At 43.0% G+C, this 19861-nt stretch overlaps 1 protein-coding gene and 1 long non-coding RNA gene across 2 annotated transcripts; one reads left to right on the plus strand and one right to left on the minus strand.

Annotated features, from left to right (window-relative positions):
- Positions 1-14944: 14944 nt before the first annotated feature.
- LOC136955510 (uncharacterized) lies at positions 14945-16187 on the minus strand. Its single transcript, XR_010878160.1, has 3 exons — positions 15952-16187; positions 15549-15685; positions 14945-15373 (listed from the first exon to the last, which is right to left on the minus strand). It is a non-coding gene; the product is annotated as an uncharacterized lncRNA (long non-coding RNA).
- Positions 15672-19008, plus strand: irx5a (iroquois homeobox 5a). Its single transcript, XM_067249227.1, has 3 exons — positions 15672-16209; positions 17159-17564; positions 18076-19008. Exons 1-3 carry the CDS (start codon positions 15967-15969, stop codon positions 18771-18773), a joined length of 1347 nt encoding a protein of 448 aa, XP_067105328.1. The 5' UTR covers positions 15672-15966; the 3' UTR covers positions 18774-19008.
- Positions 19009-19861: the final 853 nt, after the last annotated feature.

Consider the following 19861-nt stretch of genomic DNA (forward strand, 5'->3'; position numbering starts at 1 on the left):
CGCCTTCCAGCTTGAGAGCTGGGTACTGCAGGGAAGTGTGGAGTACTGCGTACAATCCCACAATAACTAAGACGGATGTGGGTGGGAGGAACCTAAAAACCATAACTTTTCAATTATATCATATCAGAATATCTACTATAAATTCGATACATATAAAATCACTAAAATCACTGTTGCATTAGTGATGTCTGGACATCCATTGAAACAGTGCAGTACCAGAGCACATGTTAGTTCAAGAGAAGAGGTTCTTCCTTTTCATGTCACAGGTAAGACCAGTCTCATGACCTGGGACAGAGAAAGCAAATCAATGTCAACTGCAGCCTGTATTAAACATGGTGTGAACTGTCGGGCCGAGGCAACTGACACACTCAGACTTGATGCTGATGGACAGACAATATCCCGTGATCTGACCCCAAAGATAAAGGTTTAATAATAAATACAGGGTGTCTGAATTAAAAAGACACCACTCTACATTTTTAATGTAAATGTATTTCTGCATGCCATCAAATATGGATGAACCCAGGGCTCACCTCTGCCGTGCAGGGGGGGGGGGGGGGGGCTTTGACTGACTCTTTGACCGGGGGGACAGAGCGTGAGCAGCCGGTCTGAGGAGGGAAGGGTGGTGTGCTGGAGAGAGGTGACAGACCTCGAAAACAGGGGGGCCCACAGGCCCCGCTTTGAAGGTTTGGCCCGTCTGCGCTAATGCTCCATGAGAATCCCAGTCTGGCGATTAGAGCGGCAGGCCAGGGGCTTAAATCACTCTTGGGGGAAAGGGAGTAGAGAGAGTAAAGAGAGTAGAGAGTAGAGACACAGAGAGGGAGAGAGAGAGAGAGAGAGAGAGAGAGAGAGAGAGAGAGAGAGAGAGAGAGAGAGAGAGAGAGAGAGAGAGAGAGAGAGAGAGAGAGAGAGAGAGAGAGAGAGAGAGAGAGAGATGGTCCAAGTGTTTGACTGGGTGATTTACTCCACAGCAGAGGGCCTCCAATGGAGGAACATTGCTGATGGGGAACTGAAATGAGATTGCTGTGAGCAAGGAGCAGGAATTAGGGCCGGCCTGAATGGGGCTGGAGGTAAAGTGGAGGCTATCGCATTAACCTGACGGGGGCTCTTTTAATAGGGTCCAGGGCTTAAACTGATATATCAATTTCCTTCCATGCAGAAGACTTCAAAGCCCAGCACTCATTCCAGACGCTGATGTCTGCCCTCCATCAATCTCTGTGTGCAGTGGGCATCATCACCTCCCAGTCCCAGACAGGCCTGGACACACATAGGTCAGGCAGATCGAGCCAATCCAGAGTCTCTGTCCACACCATCTCCTCTGGGTCAATCACAGTTGCCATCCACTCAATGGTCTAATAAAATGGATGGTTCAGCTAAGGCCCCTCCGATCTTCACAGTCAAACAACCGGAGGCCTACAAACGTACACAGACAGATCCAAGTGAAGTGTGTGCCTTAACTCATATAGAGCTCCGAGAATTTCACTCAACGGGCAGATTCATCTGATTATGGTGATGACTAGAGTTATGGGGAGAGATACTTCTCCATCTGTGTGCCCTCATGTCAGAACAACATCCAAGCTCAAATGGAAGTGGGCAACACTGTTCATACGACTTAGTTCCCACAGTCACGGCACATAACGTAAAAGGCAGACTAGACTGCCAGCGATCCAGACGCATGCCTTCAAGTTCATTGCCACTGTTTGTACAGTGAGCTCCTCACAACAACAGAGAAACGAGCATCTGCACTCCGTTCCTTTAGCTCTCTTTTCTGGAAGAATGTATCAAAAAGCTCTGCTCTCCCAGCTCATACCCTCCAGGGCTCTGATGTCACTTCTAGTGCAACACCTCAGTGATGACTGACACATGCTGCACATGGGCATACAAAAAGAAAAGCTCCAAACTAAAACCTTTGTCTTAGCCGACATTTCAGATTATTTTTTACTGTAAGTTGTTTTGACAAAACAATTCCCGGAGAAATTAAACGACATATACTCAGTCAAAACCGGAACCCAGATCTGCCACAACACAGCTAATACAGTCAAGCAGGCACTGTGTCTCATAAGTGTGTTTCACTTGTAACAGATTGAGTTACAGGATGTTTTAGGAGAGGAGTCAGTCAAAGGATACAAGAAAAAATATGATGTCAGTGCAAAAACATGGTCTGATTTGTCTGACAAAGTTCATGAGCCAAATGTCTATACAATCCCAGTTATGTTCTGAAACATACAAAAGTACACAAACACACAGATGTATTTTAAGCGAGGACTAAATGCTATTGAGAATGGAAAAACATAAGGAACGAATGTGCTCCTGTGATTCCTGCAGCAAAACAGACCGGCAGGTGAGCAGACTTTAATTGTTGAGATCATTGTTGTTATTGAATGATTACATTGACTTCTGCTTACCTGTGGGGAAACAGCTGTTTGGAAACAAATCTGATCAATTTATAAAGGATGATTAGTAAACTAATAATGATTTGGCAAAACCGTGCATTAAATCACTTGATGACATAGTTGTATGCAATACGAAAAGGCCTAAAAGTTGTTTGGGCAACGAGATACGCGTAGGTACGAGATAGGAACCGTAAATTATAGGCAGGGGCAGGTCTGCTCATCATTCCAGTTGTCTGGTTGGTTAATAGTACGCAATAAATGATGTGTCATGATAAGACGTACAGGCCGTAAAATCCTCTAACAAGTTTGGTTAGCAGGTCAGTTCTTTTAGGGCAGGAATCCCTGCTGTAAAGTCCTTTGACAAGTTTTCGTCGCGGGTTTGACGGGATAAACCTTAGGTTAAAAGGTTGGTTACGCTGTGGAATAAGTAAAACGTTGAAAGAGACGTTGAAATATAAGTCTCGAGCAGATGTTTCCCAAGGACTAACAACGTATGGCGTCATATGAATTACAGTCATCATAGTGCCACATTTTTAAGTGAATAAGATTAATTTATAAGTGCCTCTTTCCAGCCACAGACTGAATTTATTCTATCAATGTATTGTACATATTTTCAGGTTTTACTCAGAGAGATACTTCCAAATGTAGTTTTACTAAGAAATATCAGACACACACCACATACCTCTGAGGCCTAGAGTCAGAGAACACTTAGAACATAGATAAATAGGGAAGACGTACAATTGAAGTATCAGTATTAGGTGATATTGGAAGAGGGAAGCAGAAAAAAATATTTGTCAGATCGCTTCTCTCAGCCTATCGCCTAGCGATCAGAGAGATCATTTAGACTGAGAACAAAGACTGCAAATATTTTAGGAGGAAGACAGGGGCTACATGTGAGTGGAGGAGTGAAGTGAACGGGGCGGGAGAGCCAAAAGTGCTCGCTGGTGTGGGGTAGAGTTTGCGGTGCGGAGTAGATGAGATCTATGAATACAGATCAGCCGAGATGTGAGGGAATTTTACAGCAGGTATTGTCTGTCACTCACCCCGTCTGTCTGTGTGATCAGGGCCTCCTCTGTCTCTGTTTCATCTTCCTCCCTCTTTCTCTCTCTCACACACACACACACACATACACTCCTCCCCCATCTCCACCAGGGGAGACCTGGTGCTGGGGCGTGCCCTTGCCAAAAAATGACAGGTGTTCAGAAAGAAGGTCCAAAAATCAAAGGTATATTATTCCTATTATATGTTATCATATGCTGCTTATGTCTGACATGGTATTAATTGCACACATCCAACTTTGGCTGGGTGAATTGGGTGACAAACACAACATACATTATTGTGTGGCACAATTCCAAATCATGGTACATGATACTATCTTTAGGTGACTGCTGAAAATGTCTCTTGACAGTACTAGCGTCTGTATGAATCAGTTTATTTTTACTTACATTTGTCTTCTTGTTCTCACAATGGGGAGAACATCTTTGCCAACCGTGAGATCGGATAGCCTGGAGCCCTTGCACACACACTGTGAATTCTGCCTGGAGTGAACCAAAACAGAGGTTTGAATGCAAAACATACAACCTTTTAGATATGTAAACCTGTAAAAATGCATGATTTTCACTTAAATACCTAGTATTTAAGTGAAAATTACCCAATTCTACGCACCCTACATAACTCTACTTCAAGCAGCCATGTTGTGAATAAAACACCAACTGGTCCTCAACATTACAGTGAAATACTGAACAAAGGCCCCTTTTTGGCACGCAAGCCAATTTGCCTAAAAAAGTGTTTGCTTTTGCATTGTAGTGTCAGTGTTGATTTCTAGTGTCAGGAGAGCAAACCAAACATAAAACTGCCCAACTGTTCAATCGCACAGCTCCGCAGATGGAAGAAGGTCCGGTGCTCAATCAGCTAAGTGCAGCAGGCAGCTGTTGTGTGGTGGATGGAGTGTGTCATTAATTCTGTAAATATACTGGGCTACCCTTCACGTGGATGAGAATTGCCCACCCAGGCCATGTTAAGACCAGATGAGCAACAGCAGCACCACACTGGGCCAGAGCGTCTGTTGGGCCCAGATAGCCCGCCCAACAACTGTAAAATAGCAGTGAAGGGAAGTTTGCGACCTGTTAAGAGTTTTTGTCCCTTATATTTTGTATGTAATTTAAAAATGTCCACCATCCGTTTCTACAAGGTTTTTTTCATTTGCCGAGGGATAAGTCGGTCATTGTTGTTTTTCAGTAGATAGTTGTAACCCATTTTGGGAAAACTCAATAATGCTGAGTAAAATTATTTCTCTCCTGTGCTTTTCAAAATGATGTTCTAGCAATTGTATTGTTCCTGTTGGAGCGACATGGCAACATGGTTTGGTTCTTCTTTTCTAGGCTATCCATTCTCTTTTCTTTTCTTTTTATTCCTCGTACACATTATTTGCGGGGCTGCAGGAGAATAGGGTGCGGCACGGTCAGTGGTTTGCCACAATGAGTACGGGAGCTGACAAGGGCAGTGTTGGTGGGTGATGTGTCCAGCCTCGGCCTTTGCCAGGGCAAGCTTGTGATTGGCTGCCACGGCTACGGGCCAATGACTGTACTCAGAACAACAAACAGCAACAAGTATTCTGGGAAACATACAAGGCCACGGTGATCTGAATGGACCGTCACAGAGACGATGCACCTCCTGTCACAGGCAGCGAGACAGAGTAGCATCTCGCTTCCTGGAGTTCACCTCAACAATGGCTGTTTTTACTTTGCACAATCATTCATTCTCGTTCAAGCATATCGACAGTCATGGGAGCATTACTATAATGTATCTTTCAAAAGCAACTATCACTTTATGGATGGTGAACTCCATCTTTCCACCCTGATCTCATGCTGTCTCCATATTCCTGCGTGCCGTTTCTCTAAAACCAGGATTCCTCTCCCTCATCCTCTCCCATCCCCATAGCTCCAACCCAGAAAAGGCTACTGGTGGAAATTAAATAACCTGAGAATTGAGCTACTTAAGGACTCCCGATTAACATATTTGCCTCTTCAGGGAAATGTCGCATAAACTCAAATGGACGCTAATTTTACGCATGGATTTCTTCCACCCCGATTCTTCAGTTTTGAATAATCCTCAAATGAAATTGTTTTAGAAAAAGAAAGAAAAAAAGTTGAATGTATGAAAATGTGTGTCAGAAACAACTGCAGCTGAAAACACCAATGGATTGTTTTGTGCATATTGAACAAAGCTTTTCACAATATCCCTTTTTTAGCCTCAATGTCTAAATCAATTATTCAACAAGCCTCAGACACTGACGCAGATTAATCATGGATGTGGTGACCTCATGGGGACAGTGTCACAACAATTGCTAGTTGCTGTGGATCACATATCAGCAGCAGAAGACCCATGTCTGACCACAGTGATTTTCAAGTATCTTCTCTTAGGAGCTGTAATCTCCTGTGTAGCCCCTTCAGGTGACTAATCCGAGATATCCATTTCTGTTTAGCCGAGATATGTCACACTCCGAAAACATTCATCCTCTACTCTAAAGTTAGGACATGTAATTACCTCTGTTGTCATCCCCTCAAGACTCTCCTGTACACACATAAAACCTGGCTCAAATTCCAGTTCCATCTCTGACTCCCGTTCTAATTCTCGCAGAGTGCTGAGATCAAAGTCATGAGAAGTTAGGATAACCCCTTATGACTTCTCATTAGTAGGTAACCTGACGGGCTTTGAGTAGAGCAGTTGCAGTGGTCAGCTGTTGACGTCTGCACATGGCCCAGCCCTGTGTGTTGGGGAGAGTGGAGCCAGACACTGAGGTAGCCTAGCCTAGCGTGAACCCCAGTGTAGCTGTCGCCTTCAGCCCAGACTCTAATGGGACTGTTCAAAGCTGGCTGGTGGTCTCCAATGGCTGGGCTGCTATCCTGGTCCACCTTGGATCATTAAGGTTCCACATTCTCCCCTGCCTTCCAACACACCACTGAAGCGATTACAGTCAATGTGTAATTAAAGTTTGAATAAACAAAGCAATTTTTTCCCTAGGTCTTTTATTTCTCCACCCAATTTTTCTCTTTTTCCTCTTTCTCTCTCTCTTGGTCTCTGGGCTCTGTCGTTCCTGACACAATGCGTGTCGAGTCTCACTGGCCCCTGTGGCGACTGCAGGGATGGACGTAGGCCTTGAGTCTAATTAGAAACCTAAATACTTTGAGTAATGCCTAACCCCAGGGAATGCAACTGCCATATCCCTTCCACATATGCTATGTGGAAGGACCTTGCGAGCCACTGGGGTGTCTCACTGAAATATCCCAGGCTACTCCCCTTTGCACAGCTGTCCACACAGACGCATGCACTTAAGACAGCATTGCTTTCATAGCTAAAATAGAAATTTGTGTCCTAAGTGCTGCAACAAGGCCAATGCTAAATATTTAATTCCCACGGGTGTTAATTATGGTTGAGTACTGGCAACACAGATTCCTTTTTTTCCTTTTTTTCCACTTCACATAACAACTGTTTAAGCAATTTGAGCATTTTTCAATTAATTAAACACATAGTCTTCCAGTAACCTCTTGTCACTTTGCCCTTAAGGAACATAGCTAATTTGTGTAGAATAGAAAAATAAGAGAGGAGTGGGTGTTTTCATCTTACAATGCCCGCATGGAGGAAGACACATCCTTTACACACACATTTAAAATGAGCGCTTAAAAAAATATATATATATTGTTATTTTAAAACCTGAAGTATCTTATGTCGTTTTTTTTGTTTCGTTAAGAACCCATATCAGATCATTGTAACCATGAGCAACCAGCTCCCATTATGTTATCAAAGCCTTGTGAGATAGTCAGGCAGTCTAGCTAATCCCTGATGTATTTTTAGTCACAACTGACTGATGAACTGAAATTACTACATCAATGATAAAATAGAGCTCTCTGAAAAGGCTTTACAACATCACAGTTAGAGAGGGGGCTCTTTAAAATACATCCAAATGAACATGCTTGACGTTGCTGTATGGGGATGAAAATGTTTCAAGCCTAAAAAAGGAAAAAAAAGGTAAATATTATACTTAGTTTTGAATTAAACATAATTTCCTTGTGAGATCTGAGCACATGTAAAGTAAAAAAAAAAGAAAAAAAAAATACTGGTTTTGTGGTTCTGATGCAAAAAAAGGCTAAACGTATAAAAATATTTATAAAGCTGAACAAAGGTTAAAATCCAGTGTTCCATCATCTGTACTACAGCTGTTTGGGTGTGTGTGTGCTTCGGTGTGTGTTCTGCTTATCAAACCCGGAGACAGGACAGGGGGGGAGTCATCCAGCGTTTTTGGCACACCCAGCCTCATATAAAGGCCCCTGTCATTGCAGGAGATCTGAGGCAGCCCGTGAAATTCAGCTAATAGTCATTATGGGATCCCCTTGCCTGCCCTCCTACCTGATCTCCAGGCGGCTTCCTTTCACACCGTATTTGCATCGTGTCATCTTATCAGTATTCACACAGAGAAGGGAGAGATCACACAGCAGACAGACAAGCGCCTCAGTAAATAAGACAGACAGACCGATAGGCGGAGACAGAGCAAGATGAGAGTGGGAGGGAGGGAAAAAGAGAGAGCGAGAAAGAAAGAGAGAGAGACAGAAAAAGAGAGAGAGAGAGAGTGTCCCTGTATACCGTGATTTTAGAACCTCATTGCCAAAAGATGATAAAAAATGAAAAATGAACAGAAACTACACAAACACAGTGTCCAAGCAGCTCTGGGACAGTAAAAAAATAGGCTGAGTAATGTTCTTTTTCTCTTAATGTAAAATTAATGTTCGGTGCCTTTGTAGATGGCTCTAGCACACCTACCCCCCCTGGAGCTCTGTGGCAGGCTGAACTCTGAGGACCCAGTGTGCTCATTCACTCCTGGGCCCAGTCAATAAGGCTATTTCTGATCTCCGGATGGCTAAGGTTTCAAAGCCTGTTTAAATGGGCGCCCACAAAGCCGGAAGCACCAACCTCAGCCCCTCTCTCCTCCTCTCCCGCATGGCCTGCTCTCTCTAAATATTGAGAAGGATCTCCGCTTCCCAACCCTGCGGAAAAGAAGAAGAGAGGAGAGGAGAGGGGGGTACAAAGCTTCCCTCCCACCCTCATACACACACACACACACACACAGTGGTGACGAAAGACAGGGAAGCGCAGGTCAGGGCTCCCGGTGCTAAGCTGTGAAAGGCAAACGTTTGGCAGAGTAATTACACGCTGCACTGCTCTGGGAGTGATTAGTGATAGTTGTCTGTTAAAAGTGTTTGGAGGCCCAGAGTCTCCATGTGCCACGCTTGCCTTCCTCTGGCCTAATGTTTAGGTTGCATTTGCATTAAAAGGTGTGGTGGGGTGTGTGTGGGTGGGGGGGGGGGGGAGAGGGATGAGGTGAGCAGGGGTCACTGGTGTCAACACAAACAGCAATATGAAAAATATGCGTTCCAGACAATAACATTTTATTGATGCTTGGGTACAAAGTTCCATTGAAGGACTTGGTCATCATACTATGCTAAAATCTTATTTACAATTTATACTGTATGAATATTGAGATATTGATTATATTTGTTTTTTAAGAAAAAACATTTATTTCAAAAGCCACAACAACATAACTTGCTTGGCTAGCGTTTCTCTTCCTGAAAGTAAAAAAGGATGGCACAAAATGGACGCAACAAAATGTGTCGGTTCCCAGGTCGTGTGATGCTCCGGTGAGTTGCCGTCAACACACTCAGGTGATGCGGCATGGCCTGACATGCTTTGATGTCTCTGCCGTGTTTACTTTTTGCCAACTATGCCGGCGCGGCCTGCAGGTGTGCCTGCAAGCTGTAAGATGAGCAGCCTACCTGGTAGTCTGGACAGCTGTCCCTCCAAAACAGGGAGGGGGCTCCCTGAGAGAGACACAGAGGAAGAGACAGAGAGAGGGAGAGAGAGAGAGATAGATGAGAGGGTGAGAGAAAGAGAAAAGGTTAAAGCGTGGGACAGGCACCAGATCACAACAGGGGCCTTGGGCGTAGAGTCGGGTGGCAAAGAGGAAACATCCGTGGACAGAGGAGGAAATACCGAAGAGGCTGTCTAGGATCTAGGTAGGAGGGAAGACAGTACCTAGGGAGGAATCCCCTCCAAATCTGCACCAGGTGTGGGGCATTAGGGAAAGGATCCTGGTTGGGGCTTTCGTCTGGCTCCATCACCCAGGGCAGTGTGTCAGCTCAGCTGCTGGCTGACCTGCTTGGGTTGACCTCTGTGAGGGACCTGGTGCTCCACTCAGGACAGACCATGGGTCTAATGACAACTAGCTCAACAATGAGAGTAAACTAAGGCAACAGGCATTATCTAGTCCTGGATTTACACCGTACATTTATCTACAAGGAGAATATTACTACACAGTGGAGGATTGTGCAAAATACAACAGATGCATATAAATAGAGAATTTAAATTGACAGTAGAGATCCAGTAGAAACTATAACTGCAGATTAGGTACAAATAGTACATCAAAAAGTCAGTATACATAGCTGATCACTGATCAAAAGAAGTATATTTATTGCCCATATTCCACACTTTGTATGTCGTACATAAGTGGACGGGTGCTACTGTATTTAAACATGAATCCCACAGTAAGGAGTCCATAGTGGCATGGGAATCATTAACTACCACATAAATGAATTCAAAATATAGCCTCATTGGCATTGTTGTCTCTGCAGATTATGCGCGACACACAGAATAAAAGGGGAATGGTTGTAAGACATTAACATGTATCATAGGCCTGGGAGAGAAACTCTATACCTTCAAGCACCGGGAGGAGGAGAATGTGACTGGGCACGTGCGGAATGCAGAGTGGCGATCTAAATTTCAAATGTTGAGGATGTTTCCGTTGACTGTTTATGAAACATGGCTGCTGGAACTACAAAGGTAAGGGGATATGGCATCAAAGCCCTCCCCTCAGAAAACAAAAAAGCAACATGGCTGCTGTGGAATGCAAAGCAGAACATAATACTCCTCCTGCAATTCCTCTTCTGCTCCTTAACAGCCTCATTTGATTACAGTGTGCCAGGCCCCTCTGGACTACACATACATAGATACAGTGGCAGAAAAGAGGTCCTTTGCTGGATGAAAATACCTAATTTGGAGGGAACAAAAGATAAGGGAGAGGGGGAGTTAGAGTGAGAGAGGGGGGGGGGGGTGCTGGTGTTGCGCGTCAGCGTGCCTGTGTGTGTGCGTGGTGACCGAGGCAGAGACTGCATGTCTGATGACGGTCAGCAACATATCGTTTACAAGCTCCCTCAGCAGAACCCGCGCGTCCATCTCAAGCCACAGGGTTCACCCTCTACTTAAGGCAACAAGGCTGGGGCTCAGCATTACAAGCCTATTAAAAGATACTTTTAATTATGCGCTATTCTCCAGGGAATGGTTCGCATCCTGAACTCTGTGTTCTTTGACATTCTGCTCTTAAGGAAGGCTCAACTGGAACCACGTGTTGTTTTCTCCCACCAATTAAAGGGCATGTTGACAGATTATGGCTGCTGCTGGTTTGTGCTCCATTAACGCATTTAGTGATGATGAGCAGGGTGGCAGGGTGGGTGGTTGTGGTGGTGGGGGGGATTGATAGGAGGGAGAGAGGGAGGGAGAGGGGGAGAGATAAAAAGAGAGAGAGTTTGTACACAAACCCTGAGGGGTTCATGTGTTTATAGTACCTGGGCTATGATCTATCTCCACCCTCATCCATTTCTATTACACCTCACATGCAAAAGCAAGAAGCCAGCCCCACCTTTCACTCATTACAATTTCTATTGGATCAAGGACATTACTCCCATATGACACAAATAATGGTAGGTAATTTGTATTTTGGTACTATTTGTCCTTATCAAGCAACTCCAGTTGCTTCACCTCTCACTCCAAGAGCCCCCATATAGTTATCAGAGTACACTTGTTGAACCTTGTGGTTTTCCATACGCTGTATATTTCTTTATCATGACAGGTCTTCTGTTAGTCATATAGCTGTGAAACACATTACAGACACTAAGGCCCTGAGATCATACATCCGCTAATCTACATTCAAAACAGCCACCAGGGAGTGTGAATATGGTACCTCTAATACTGATCAACCATCTGTGATCTTTAAGATATGACACCACCAGTGGAGACTGGATCCCATGTGTTTCCCTCGCACTGGCAGCAGTAGCAGCCGCTCTGCTAGACAGTATAGAGCCCAGCCTATGCTACTGCGTGTTGGGTGTTGATTGTGGACTCTTCCGGGGAGGGCCCTCAAAGGGCTTATTTTCACATTACTCAGGCTTCATTATGCACAATCCATATTCGTTTGGTCACTGAAGCTATTGACTCATTTCTAAAATAAAATTACAGGTAATTTGTCTTGTCATGGAGTAGGGTGTGTTATCCTGCTCACCACCCCCCACTCAAGGAGGAGAAACTGGCAACCCGTGGAAGAGCAGCCCCACGAGTACGTCTGTAAATATATTTTTTGATAAGACATTGAAAAATCAATGTCTGCTTCCCACAATCCGTCTCAAGCAAATCAATCATAATCTGCACATCTGTCAGGAGGAGGCAGGAGAAAGTGTGGAGATGGGAAAGGGGTGAAATCTTTGTCTGATATCTCTCATTTCAGAATCACTTCAGATAATAGGGTCATCATTTCAACACTTAGCCAATCCCAGGACCTGCCATTCAGCCAGTAGGGAGTATAGCCATCAGAGCAGGAAGAGGAGTGATTCTCACAACATAAATCTTCATTCACATAGACAGAGTTCAAGTAAATTACTGCAAAAGGAAAATATCAAGTGAACCGAATGTGTTGGATTGCTTCTGTTGCGGTTGGCATTGTGGTAGACATAGTGATATGCTAAAATAATGCAAAACAATTGTACATACAGAATATTGCAGTTTTATTACTTTAAGGGAAAATGCCTGCTATCATGATCGCCTATGGCGTGCATGCATTCATAACAAATCAATAACCACTATACAACCAACATACGGCAGAATACTGTGGCATATAAAAACAGCAAGACACACTGTTTATAAGATAGTGCTTTTTTGCAGATGAAGGTTGTAGTGACATGAGCAGTTACTTGTGTAATTGGGTTGCCTTTTGCAGTCTGCCTCAGGACTCCATGCCTTCATCTGTAGATCTGTAAGTATGTCTTTAGGGTGGAAAAAGACTATGCGGAGCATTACTTTAACTTAACAAAGATGACTGTACACATTAGGAATTGACCACACAAAATTCACATAATTATAGTCACGTGTTGATAATGTGCAATTGGATATCAGTTACTTTGCGATTCCTTTGGCATAAAAAATGACAAATGTACAAACAGACAACTCTATGATTGAATTACTATTGATTTTAATATTGTTTTATTGTTGGTACAAAACGATACTTGTAGGTCTATTTAATTAATAACTTGTACAATTTAAATATATGAAAAGTGAACACGAAATAAAATACACAGATACAGGTTTCTTGTGATTATATCACTATTATTTTGACTTAAATCAATGACTTGCTATACTATCCCAAATAGCAGATGATATTGTAGCGATAGCAAGTCAAGTTTTTCAGTCGAGAGAAGCAATGCACGTTTAATCATTTAATAAAAAAAATGCAAGGTCAAAAATAAATTACATCCATTATTTGCAGCAGATCTCCCCAAAGCATTGGGAGGGAAACTGTTTTGAATTTCAATTGGCTTCAAAGTGGCAAAAGCCCTCAGCTAATACATCAAAGAAAAATTGGTGTCAACTAATCGGTTTAGGACACAGCTTAGAATGGCTAAAATGAACAGTTGAAGCTTTCTCCTGTGCAGACCGACCACTACTTTGGGCTGGCGCACCTGACCTTGTGCAGGAAGAAGCATGTCACACTGCTTGACGTTAACCAACTTTGTTTAACTTAACCATCCTTGGTGTGAACGCGAGAAGCAATTAGCCTGCTACAATAGTTAATGCTTTCTAATAATAGTCTCTAAATCCAAATTAGATTACGCCTCCTCCCTCAGGCATTTCTGGTGTGATGCATCATTCTTCACATGGTTGAGCTACCGCTGGGCGTTATTACCCAATATGTTTTACTGCTAGTAAGTAGAAGGCTAGACCGGCTACTTGCCTAAATTGCCTAGTAGGCTAAGTCTTGGTCAATATGGATGGAAAAAATAACTTTTGTCAGAAGTGCCCGATAATTACATTCCGTAGCCTTTGGCTACGGCATTAGTTTTTAAGCGGACCATTTTCATTACGGATCTTATCTGGAATTTTCTAAAACTATTGACCAGTATTTCAAAAACATAAAAACGAAACATTGGCTACTCCAAATGTACAGCGGTAAAATATATCTAGTTTTGAAAAATGACGATACGGAACTTGACAGTTTCCTACCTTTCTTGTCTGTATGAGCGGTCAGCAGCTGCTGCTACTCGTTTCACAGCTCCACGTAGTTCCTCCCCCCAACTCAGAATGCATCTGTTATCAAGTGCGTGAGTCATTACAGTCGATAATAAAGTATCAATGAAATATTGACGTCATTCTCGGTGCTCTGATGTCCTTGGTAAACGGTAAGCTTCAAAAGGTGACTGAGCATTGGCCATTCATTACGTCCCTCTTGAAGAAAAAAACTGACCAATAACACAATGAATGGTAAACAGAGTGGGGACAGAGAGGTTCACATTACGTTAAACAATTTCTCTCTGTTTATGGTTTCATTTCCTAACTGTTTACAACAATTATCTGTGTAAATGGCAATTGAAAAAAAACTGTGTAATGGCCCACACTGTACCATCGTCATCATTATTTCCTCTCAGGATGTTTTCAGAGCCTAACAACACGTGACACTGTGCACACACTTTTTTAGCAGCGCCTACAGCGATCCCTTTCGGTTTATCGGAGATTTGAACTTTGATGCCTGAAAATCACCAGTGTGACCATGGCCTTTGGATATCTGTATTGTCACATATCGTTGACAAGTTAGACTCCAAACATATCAGTATTTGGAACAATTTATTTTGACCATGGAAATAAATGAATTACTCTGCAGCCCATTACAAATGACTGTTATTAATATTATTGTGATAATGCATATTGTTGTTTCAGAATACACTTTGTGATTGTTTATGTTTCTATTGGTTTTCAATTGTTTTGTTAGTGGAAAGGTAGATTGCATTTGGCGTCAAAGGAACACAATTAGACAACAAATCTATATCAAATAAAATCCTGCTGGTTACCTTAAATTTCATCAGAGAAATGTATCTACTGGAATAAAATGAGATTACATCCACTGGTCGTAGCGGATTTGCTGAGTTCATATGGTACTAATCTGCCCTTGCTTGGGGCTTTCAGGACTTTCGGGGAGTGTGTGTCTGACTGGCTTATTCCTGGACATAATGGCAAAAACTACTTAGCAGTCATCTCAGAGAAAAGCAGACTACCGTTCAAAGATTTACAATCCCAATTTTTTGGGAGGGTTACACATCTCAGTAAATGAAACGGTCTTATTAATCTATGTACATTACGAATGTATGCAATAAAAGACAGCAAAACAATTGGAATAAGGCCTTTATGATTGAGAATCCGAGCCGTTAACTTGCCTTGTCTTACCAAAACGCGCGTCTGGTGCAATAATGTCGATAAACACAATAGTAATCCAATTGAAACCCGTCACCCCTTTAGCTCCCGTTGCGAATTTTAATTTAAGGCACGCACGATCACGCGTCAGTCAAGTCGTTTTGAGGCATATATTCAAACTGACAAGTTGTGCGCTCAAAGACACAATAAACTCTTCAGAAAAGGAAGCCCTTGTACACAACACGGAGCGCTTTTCCTCTTGTATCTGGCAAGCCCCTCCTGGTAGACAACAGCCCATTTGTTATTGATCAAGTCTGAAAGTGACGGCTTCGTATTTAGAAAAAGAAGAAAGTTGGAGTTGATCTACAGGCTCGCATGATATCGCCATCCAGGGGCTGGCGCACTTGAGTCTCACAGCAACGAGCCTTGTTAGAGAAAAAATAGAGAAAAAGCGGGAGAGGGATTGTTAGTCAAAGGGAGGGGAAAGGGGGCAGAAAAAAGAAAACATGGAGGGAGAGAGAGAAACAGGAGGAGAGAGAGAGGGAGGGGGGAGAGAGAATCGATTTAGGCAGGACTGTGGGTTACCCAGCATAAGCTTGCCTTTTCCTTCGATGACTACACCCCGAGAGGAGGAGCGTGAAGAACGTAGTAGGCGTCAGAATCCTCAATTTCCAACTTAGCATCTTGGCAGGACATTTTCCCAAGCAAAGCCCCCATCCGACGGCAAAAAACTTCATCTGCACGGTGTGAGAGCGAGGAAACTAGTAAGATAGAGAAGGAAGGAGAGATAGAAAAGAGAGCGCAGCCACAAACAACGCTACTTTAAGCTGACATCAACCAAAATCATTGCCTAAATCTATGTAGACTATTCGATTACATTTTCACTTTTTACAGCAATCTTTTGAGAGGGGAACAGACAGCTGTCTGTTGATTCCCGACTCTATGACTGAGATTGGACAGTGCATGAGAAAATAAGGGAAAAGTGCGCAAGTAAGTGGCTTACTTTCGGGTCTCCAGCATGGCGTATCCTCAGGGCTACTTGTACCAGCCGTCCGCTTCTTTGGCACTGTATTCGTGCCCGGCGTACAGTACAAGCGTTATCTCGGGACCCAGGACCGAGGAACTTGGAAGATCTTCTTCGGGCTCGGCTTTTGCTCCATATGCCGGATCTACTGCGTTCACCAGCGCTTCGCCCGGGTACAACTCCCATCTCCCGTACAGTGCAGACGCGGCGGCGGCTGCCACATTCACTTCTTACGTGGTAAGTGCTCATAATTGTTAAGCACAAAATATTCGCAGATAACATACAGTAATTGATCCTATATGATTTACATCGATTGCACGATGTCTGATAGGACATTTTATATTGAGTCGGGCTACTCATAAACGGATGCATTTCGCTGCTGACCTAATTCCTAAGAATGGCATCTGTAATGGCTCTGTTAATGTTGATAGGGTGTTATGCAAGACAAATGATATAATGCCAAATTTGAGTAATTAGCTTTTTTAGGGGGGGGGGTGAAGAGAATGGTATTTTGATGTCATGCAGGGTTAGTTTAACAGTGTCATGCTGAAAGCATTTATGCACATTTCTTTCGAGAAATTGCTGCATTAGATGGAGTTATTTACTGGGTTGCTCATATTAGTAGACTTAAAATTTAAACCCATTGCTGCCAACCCACTTTTATGGACAAAGACCACATTTTCGTTGTTCAGCGCATAGCTAAAGTGGAAAGGGGATGATAACGCAATGAGAACATTAATAAAGCATGTACGCAAGATGCGAATTTGTTGCCATAAAAGATAGATCGATCAAAACGTAGTTTTGGTGCAAGTCAGGAAGAAGGCCTATTACGCGTAACGCTAATGCGTTAAATTAGGAATCTTTCACCGCCAATAGGCCCACTTAATGAAATAGTGACTCGTACATTCTATCTGTAAGGAAAAAAGCCCACAATAGCAGACGAATAACTTTCGTAAAGTAAAACCTTGAAAGGCAGTCTATTGCAAACCACTATAATTCGTGATTAAAGAAATAGCGTTTGTGTAAGTGTGTGTGGTGTGTGTACGTGTGTGTGCGTGTGTGTGTGTGTGTTTGTTTGTTTTTAAATTCTGACGTTTTCCACTCAGAGTTTGGCCTTCCGAACAATGAATTAAACTCTTCCAACGCTTTGGACACAATTTCTTTATGTTTTGTTGTTGTTGTTTAGGGTTCGCCATATGACCATACCACGGGAATGGCTGGGTCTATAGGATACCATCCCTACGCAGCTCCCTTGGGCTCATATCCTTACGGTGACCCAGCATACCGAAAGAATGCAACACGGGACGCCACTGCCACCCTCAAAGCCTGGCTAAACGAGCACCGTAAGAACCCCTACCCCACCAAGGGGGAGAAAATCATGCTGGCCATCATCACCAAAATGACCCTCACCCAAGTGTCCACCTGGTTCGCCAACGCCAGGAGGAGACTAAAGAAGGAGAACAAGATGACCTGGACTCCCCGGAACCGCAGTGAGGATGAGGAAGAGGATGAGAACATTGATCTGGAGAAAAACGACGACGATGAACCTAACAAGCCAACAGACAAGGGAGACTCGACAGACACAGAGTCAGGTCTGTATAGAAAGAAAAAAAAATCATACATTTTTCATAACAGTCATTTCCAGTCAGGGCGCTGGAATTGATTGCTGGTTAATGGTGGTATATTATTTATAATGGGACAATTTATTTAAATAATAATCACCTTGAACTCCTCTCATTTGATTTTTTATGGGCAGAAATTGCTGGTGACGCAGAGTGTTTAGCAGTCAATTTATCTTTAACTGCATAATAAGGATACAGCGGGTGCTTTGCACTGTGTATTCGACTAATGATAATTATTACCATTACATTATCATTAATACCATGGTTTTCAAGGTTGTATAAGTAGTGGGCCTATTGTTCGATGCATATTATCATAACTATTATTATGGTAATGTAAATTGTCTGGATTTTTTTTTCTACCCTTTTTTTCTTCTTTTTAACATGTGATCATCACACTCAGCCCGCTTGCAACATTCTTAAACCAAAGCCTTTGGAAAAAATGTTTTACTATAACTTTACTAATGTTTATCTTTTGCTATAGATCATAAATTGCTGAACCCCGGGGACATAGCGTGCGATAGATTTAAGGAAGAGACCCATGGAAAAGAAATGGATCCCCTCCTGAGCGACTCGGAATTAAAAGACCAGGAGGGGCGGACAGAGTTACTGCCCGAGTCTGCAAAACCCACCACCTCCAGTCCATCGGCAGTGCCTCGGGGGAACGAGCTCGTTGCGCAAGAGAAGCCGTCAGAAATGAACCATGTGCCGGGCACAGTACACAGCAATGTAACGTCTGTTATTCATTCGCCTCCGTCGGCCCCTAAACCAAAACTCTGGTCTCTAGCAGAGATCGCCACGTCCTCAGACAGGTGTAAGGGCAACAATGAGGTGCCACAGGCCCCGGGGATGGGTCAGAGCACAGTAATCGCCACCAACGCAGCGTCGCCATCACGTTCCTCCCCCCAGTGCCCTCTCCCGAACAGCACTGTCTTATCAAGGCCTATCTACTATACATCCCCTTTTTACCCGGGGTACACGAACTATGGCGGTTTTGGACATCTTCACAGCAACCACAGCTCCGGCACGGGCTCTACGGCACATTTTAACGGATTAAACCAGACTGTGTTAAATAGAGCAGAGGCTTTGGTAAGAGAAAGCCAGAAAGTCAGAGGCCAAACGCAGGTAGATCTTTGTAAAGACTCCCCTTATGAACTAAAGAAAGGTATGTCAAACATTTAATACCTGATTCCTTTCCAAACACTCGGACTTTTATTTATTATTTGTGGTTGCATAAAAAAATGAAGCGAATTCCGATGACAATTATTTTCTGAGTAAAATGCTTATTCTCAAATCTTAGGTTCTGAATGGTAATTCCTAAAGATGTAACTAAAATGGTCTTAATCGCTGCAACCGCCTGAGTCTATTTGTATTAAAGACTAATATGTATATTTAATGTAGCAATTTTGTATTTAAAATGGACAACACACTATCTTTGAAGTAAATTATGAAAAAAAAAAAATGTGTGCAGCTATTATTCTGAGGGGTTAACTGTTATTGTGTCATGTGTCATGCAGTCTCTCTGGCCTATAGAATATGAAATGTTTTCGATGGGGTAGTCATTGTGCGCCACTACAGGTGTACATATTTCGATGTTCTATTCAGAAGTATGTAGATCGGTCCTTCAAGGAGGAAAACTGTTTACCCTTTGTGAAAAATGTTTACTATTTTTAAGCATATTTGCAACTACTTTATCTTCTCTTTACACGTAGCCCTACATAGTTCTAAAGGAAGGGGAAAATTGATATAATAACATTGAGGCGCAGTCATTTAACCCAATTACTCTTCAACCACATCGTGTTTTATGCAAAGCAATCAGGTGGCGAACTCCGGTAATGAGTTCGATTTTATGCCAAATTTAGACCTCATTACTATTTCCAAGGCGTGGCAAAGCTTTTAAAAGGACGCAACCATGCATTATGGCTTCAGAGCATACTGCCCTGTTATATCATTAATGTTGGAGACTCCTTAATGGCGCGTTGGATGTGAAACACATGAATTGGAGAGTTATTTTTGCGTGTCACGCGGTAAAGGCCACATAGTTACTTAAAAAACTAAGCGTTGCTCTGTACTCAAACTCTTCCCACTTCCGCAGGTAGGTGTCACACTTGCTCCTAATTTCAGTGGTTCATTTCTAATCCGTCACGGAAAACCTTCTCTTATCAAATGGCCTAGATAAAAAAGAACCAAAGCAGAGGCAGAGAAATACTTTTATCCATCGCAATTATTACACTTTTATTATGAAAATGCTGGTGTGTATGAATATTTGA

Source organism: Osmerus mordax, chromosome 13 (assembly GCF_038355195.1).
Source record: "Osmerus mordax isolate fOsmMor3 chromosome 13, fOsmMor3.pri, whole genome shotgun sequence".
NCBI lineage: Eukaryota > Metazoa > Chordata > Actinopteri > Osmeriformes > Osmeridae > Osmerus > Osmerus mordax.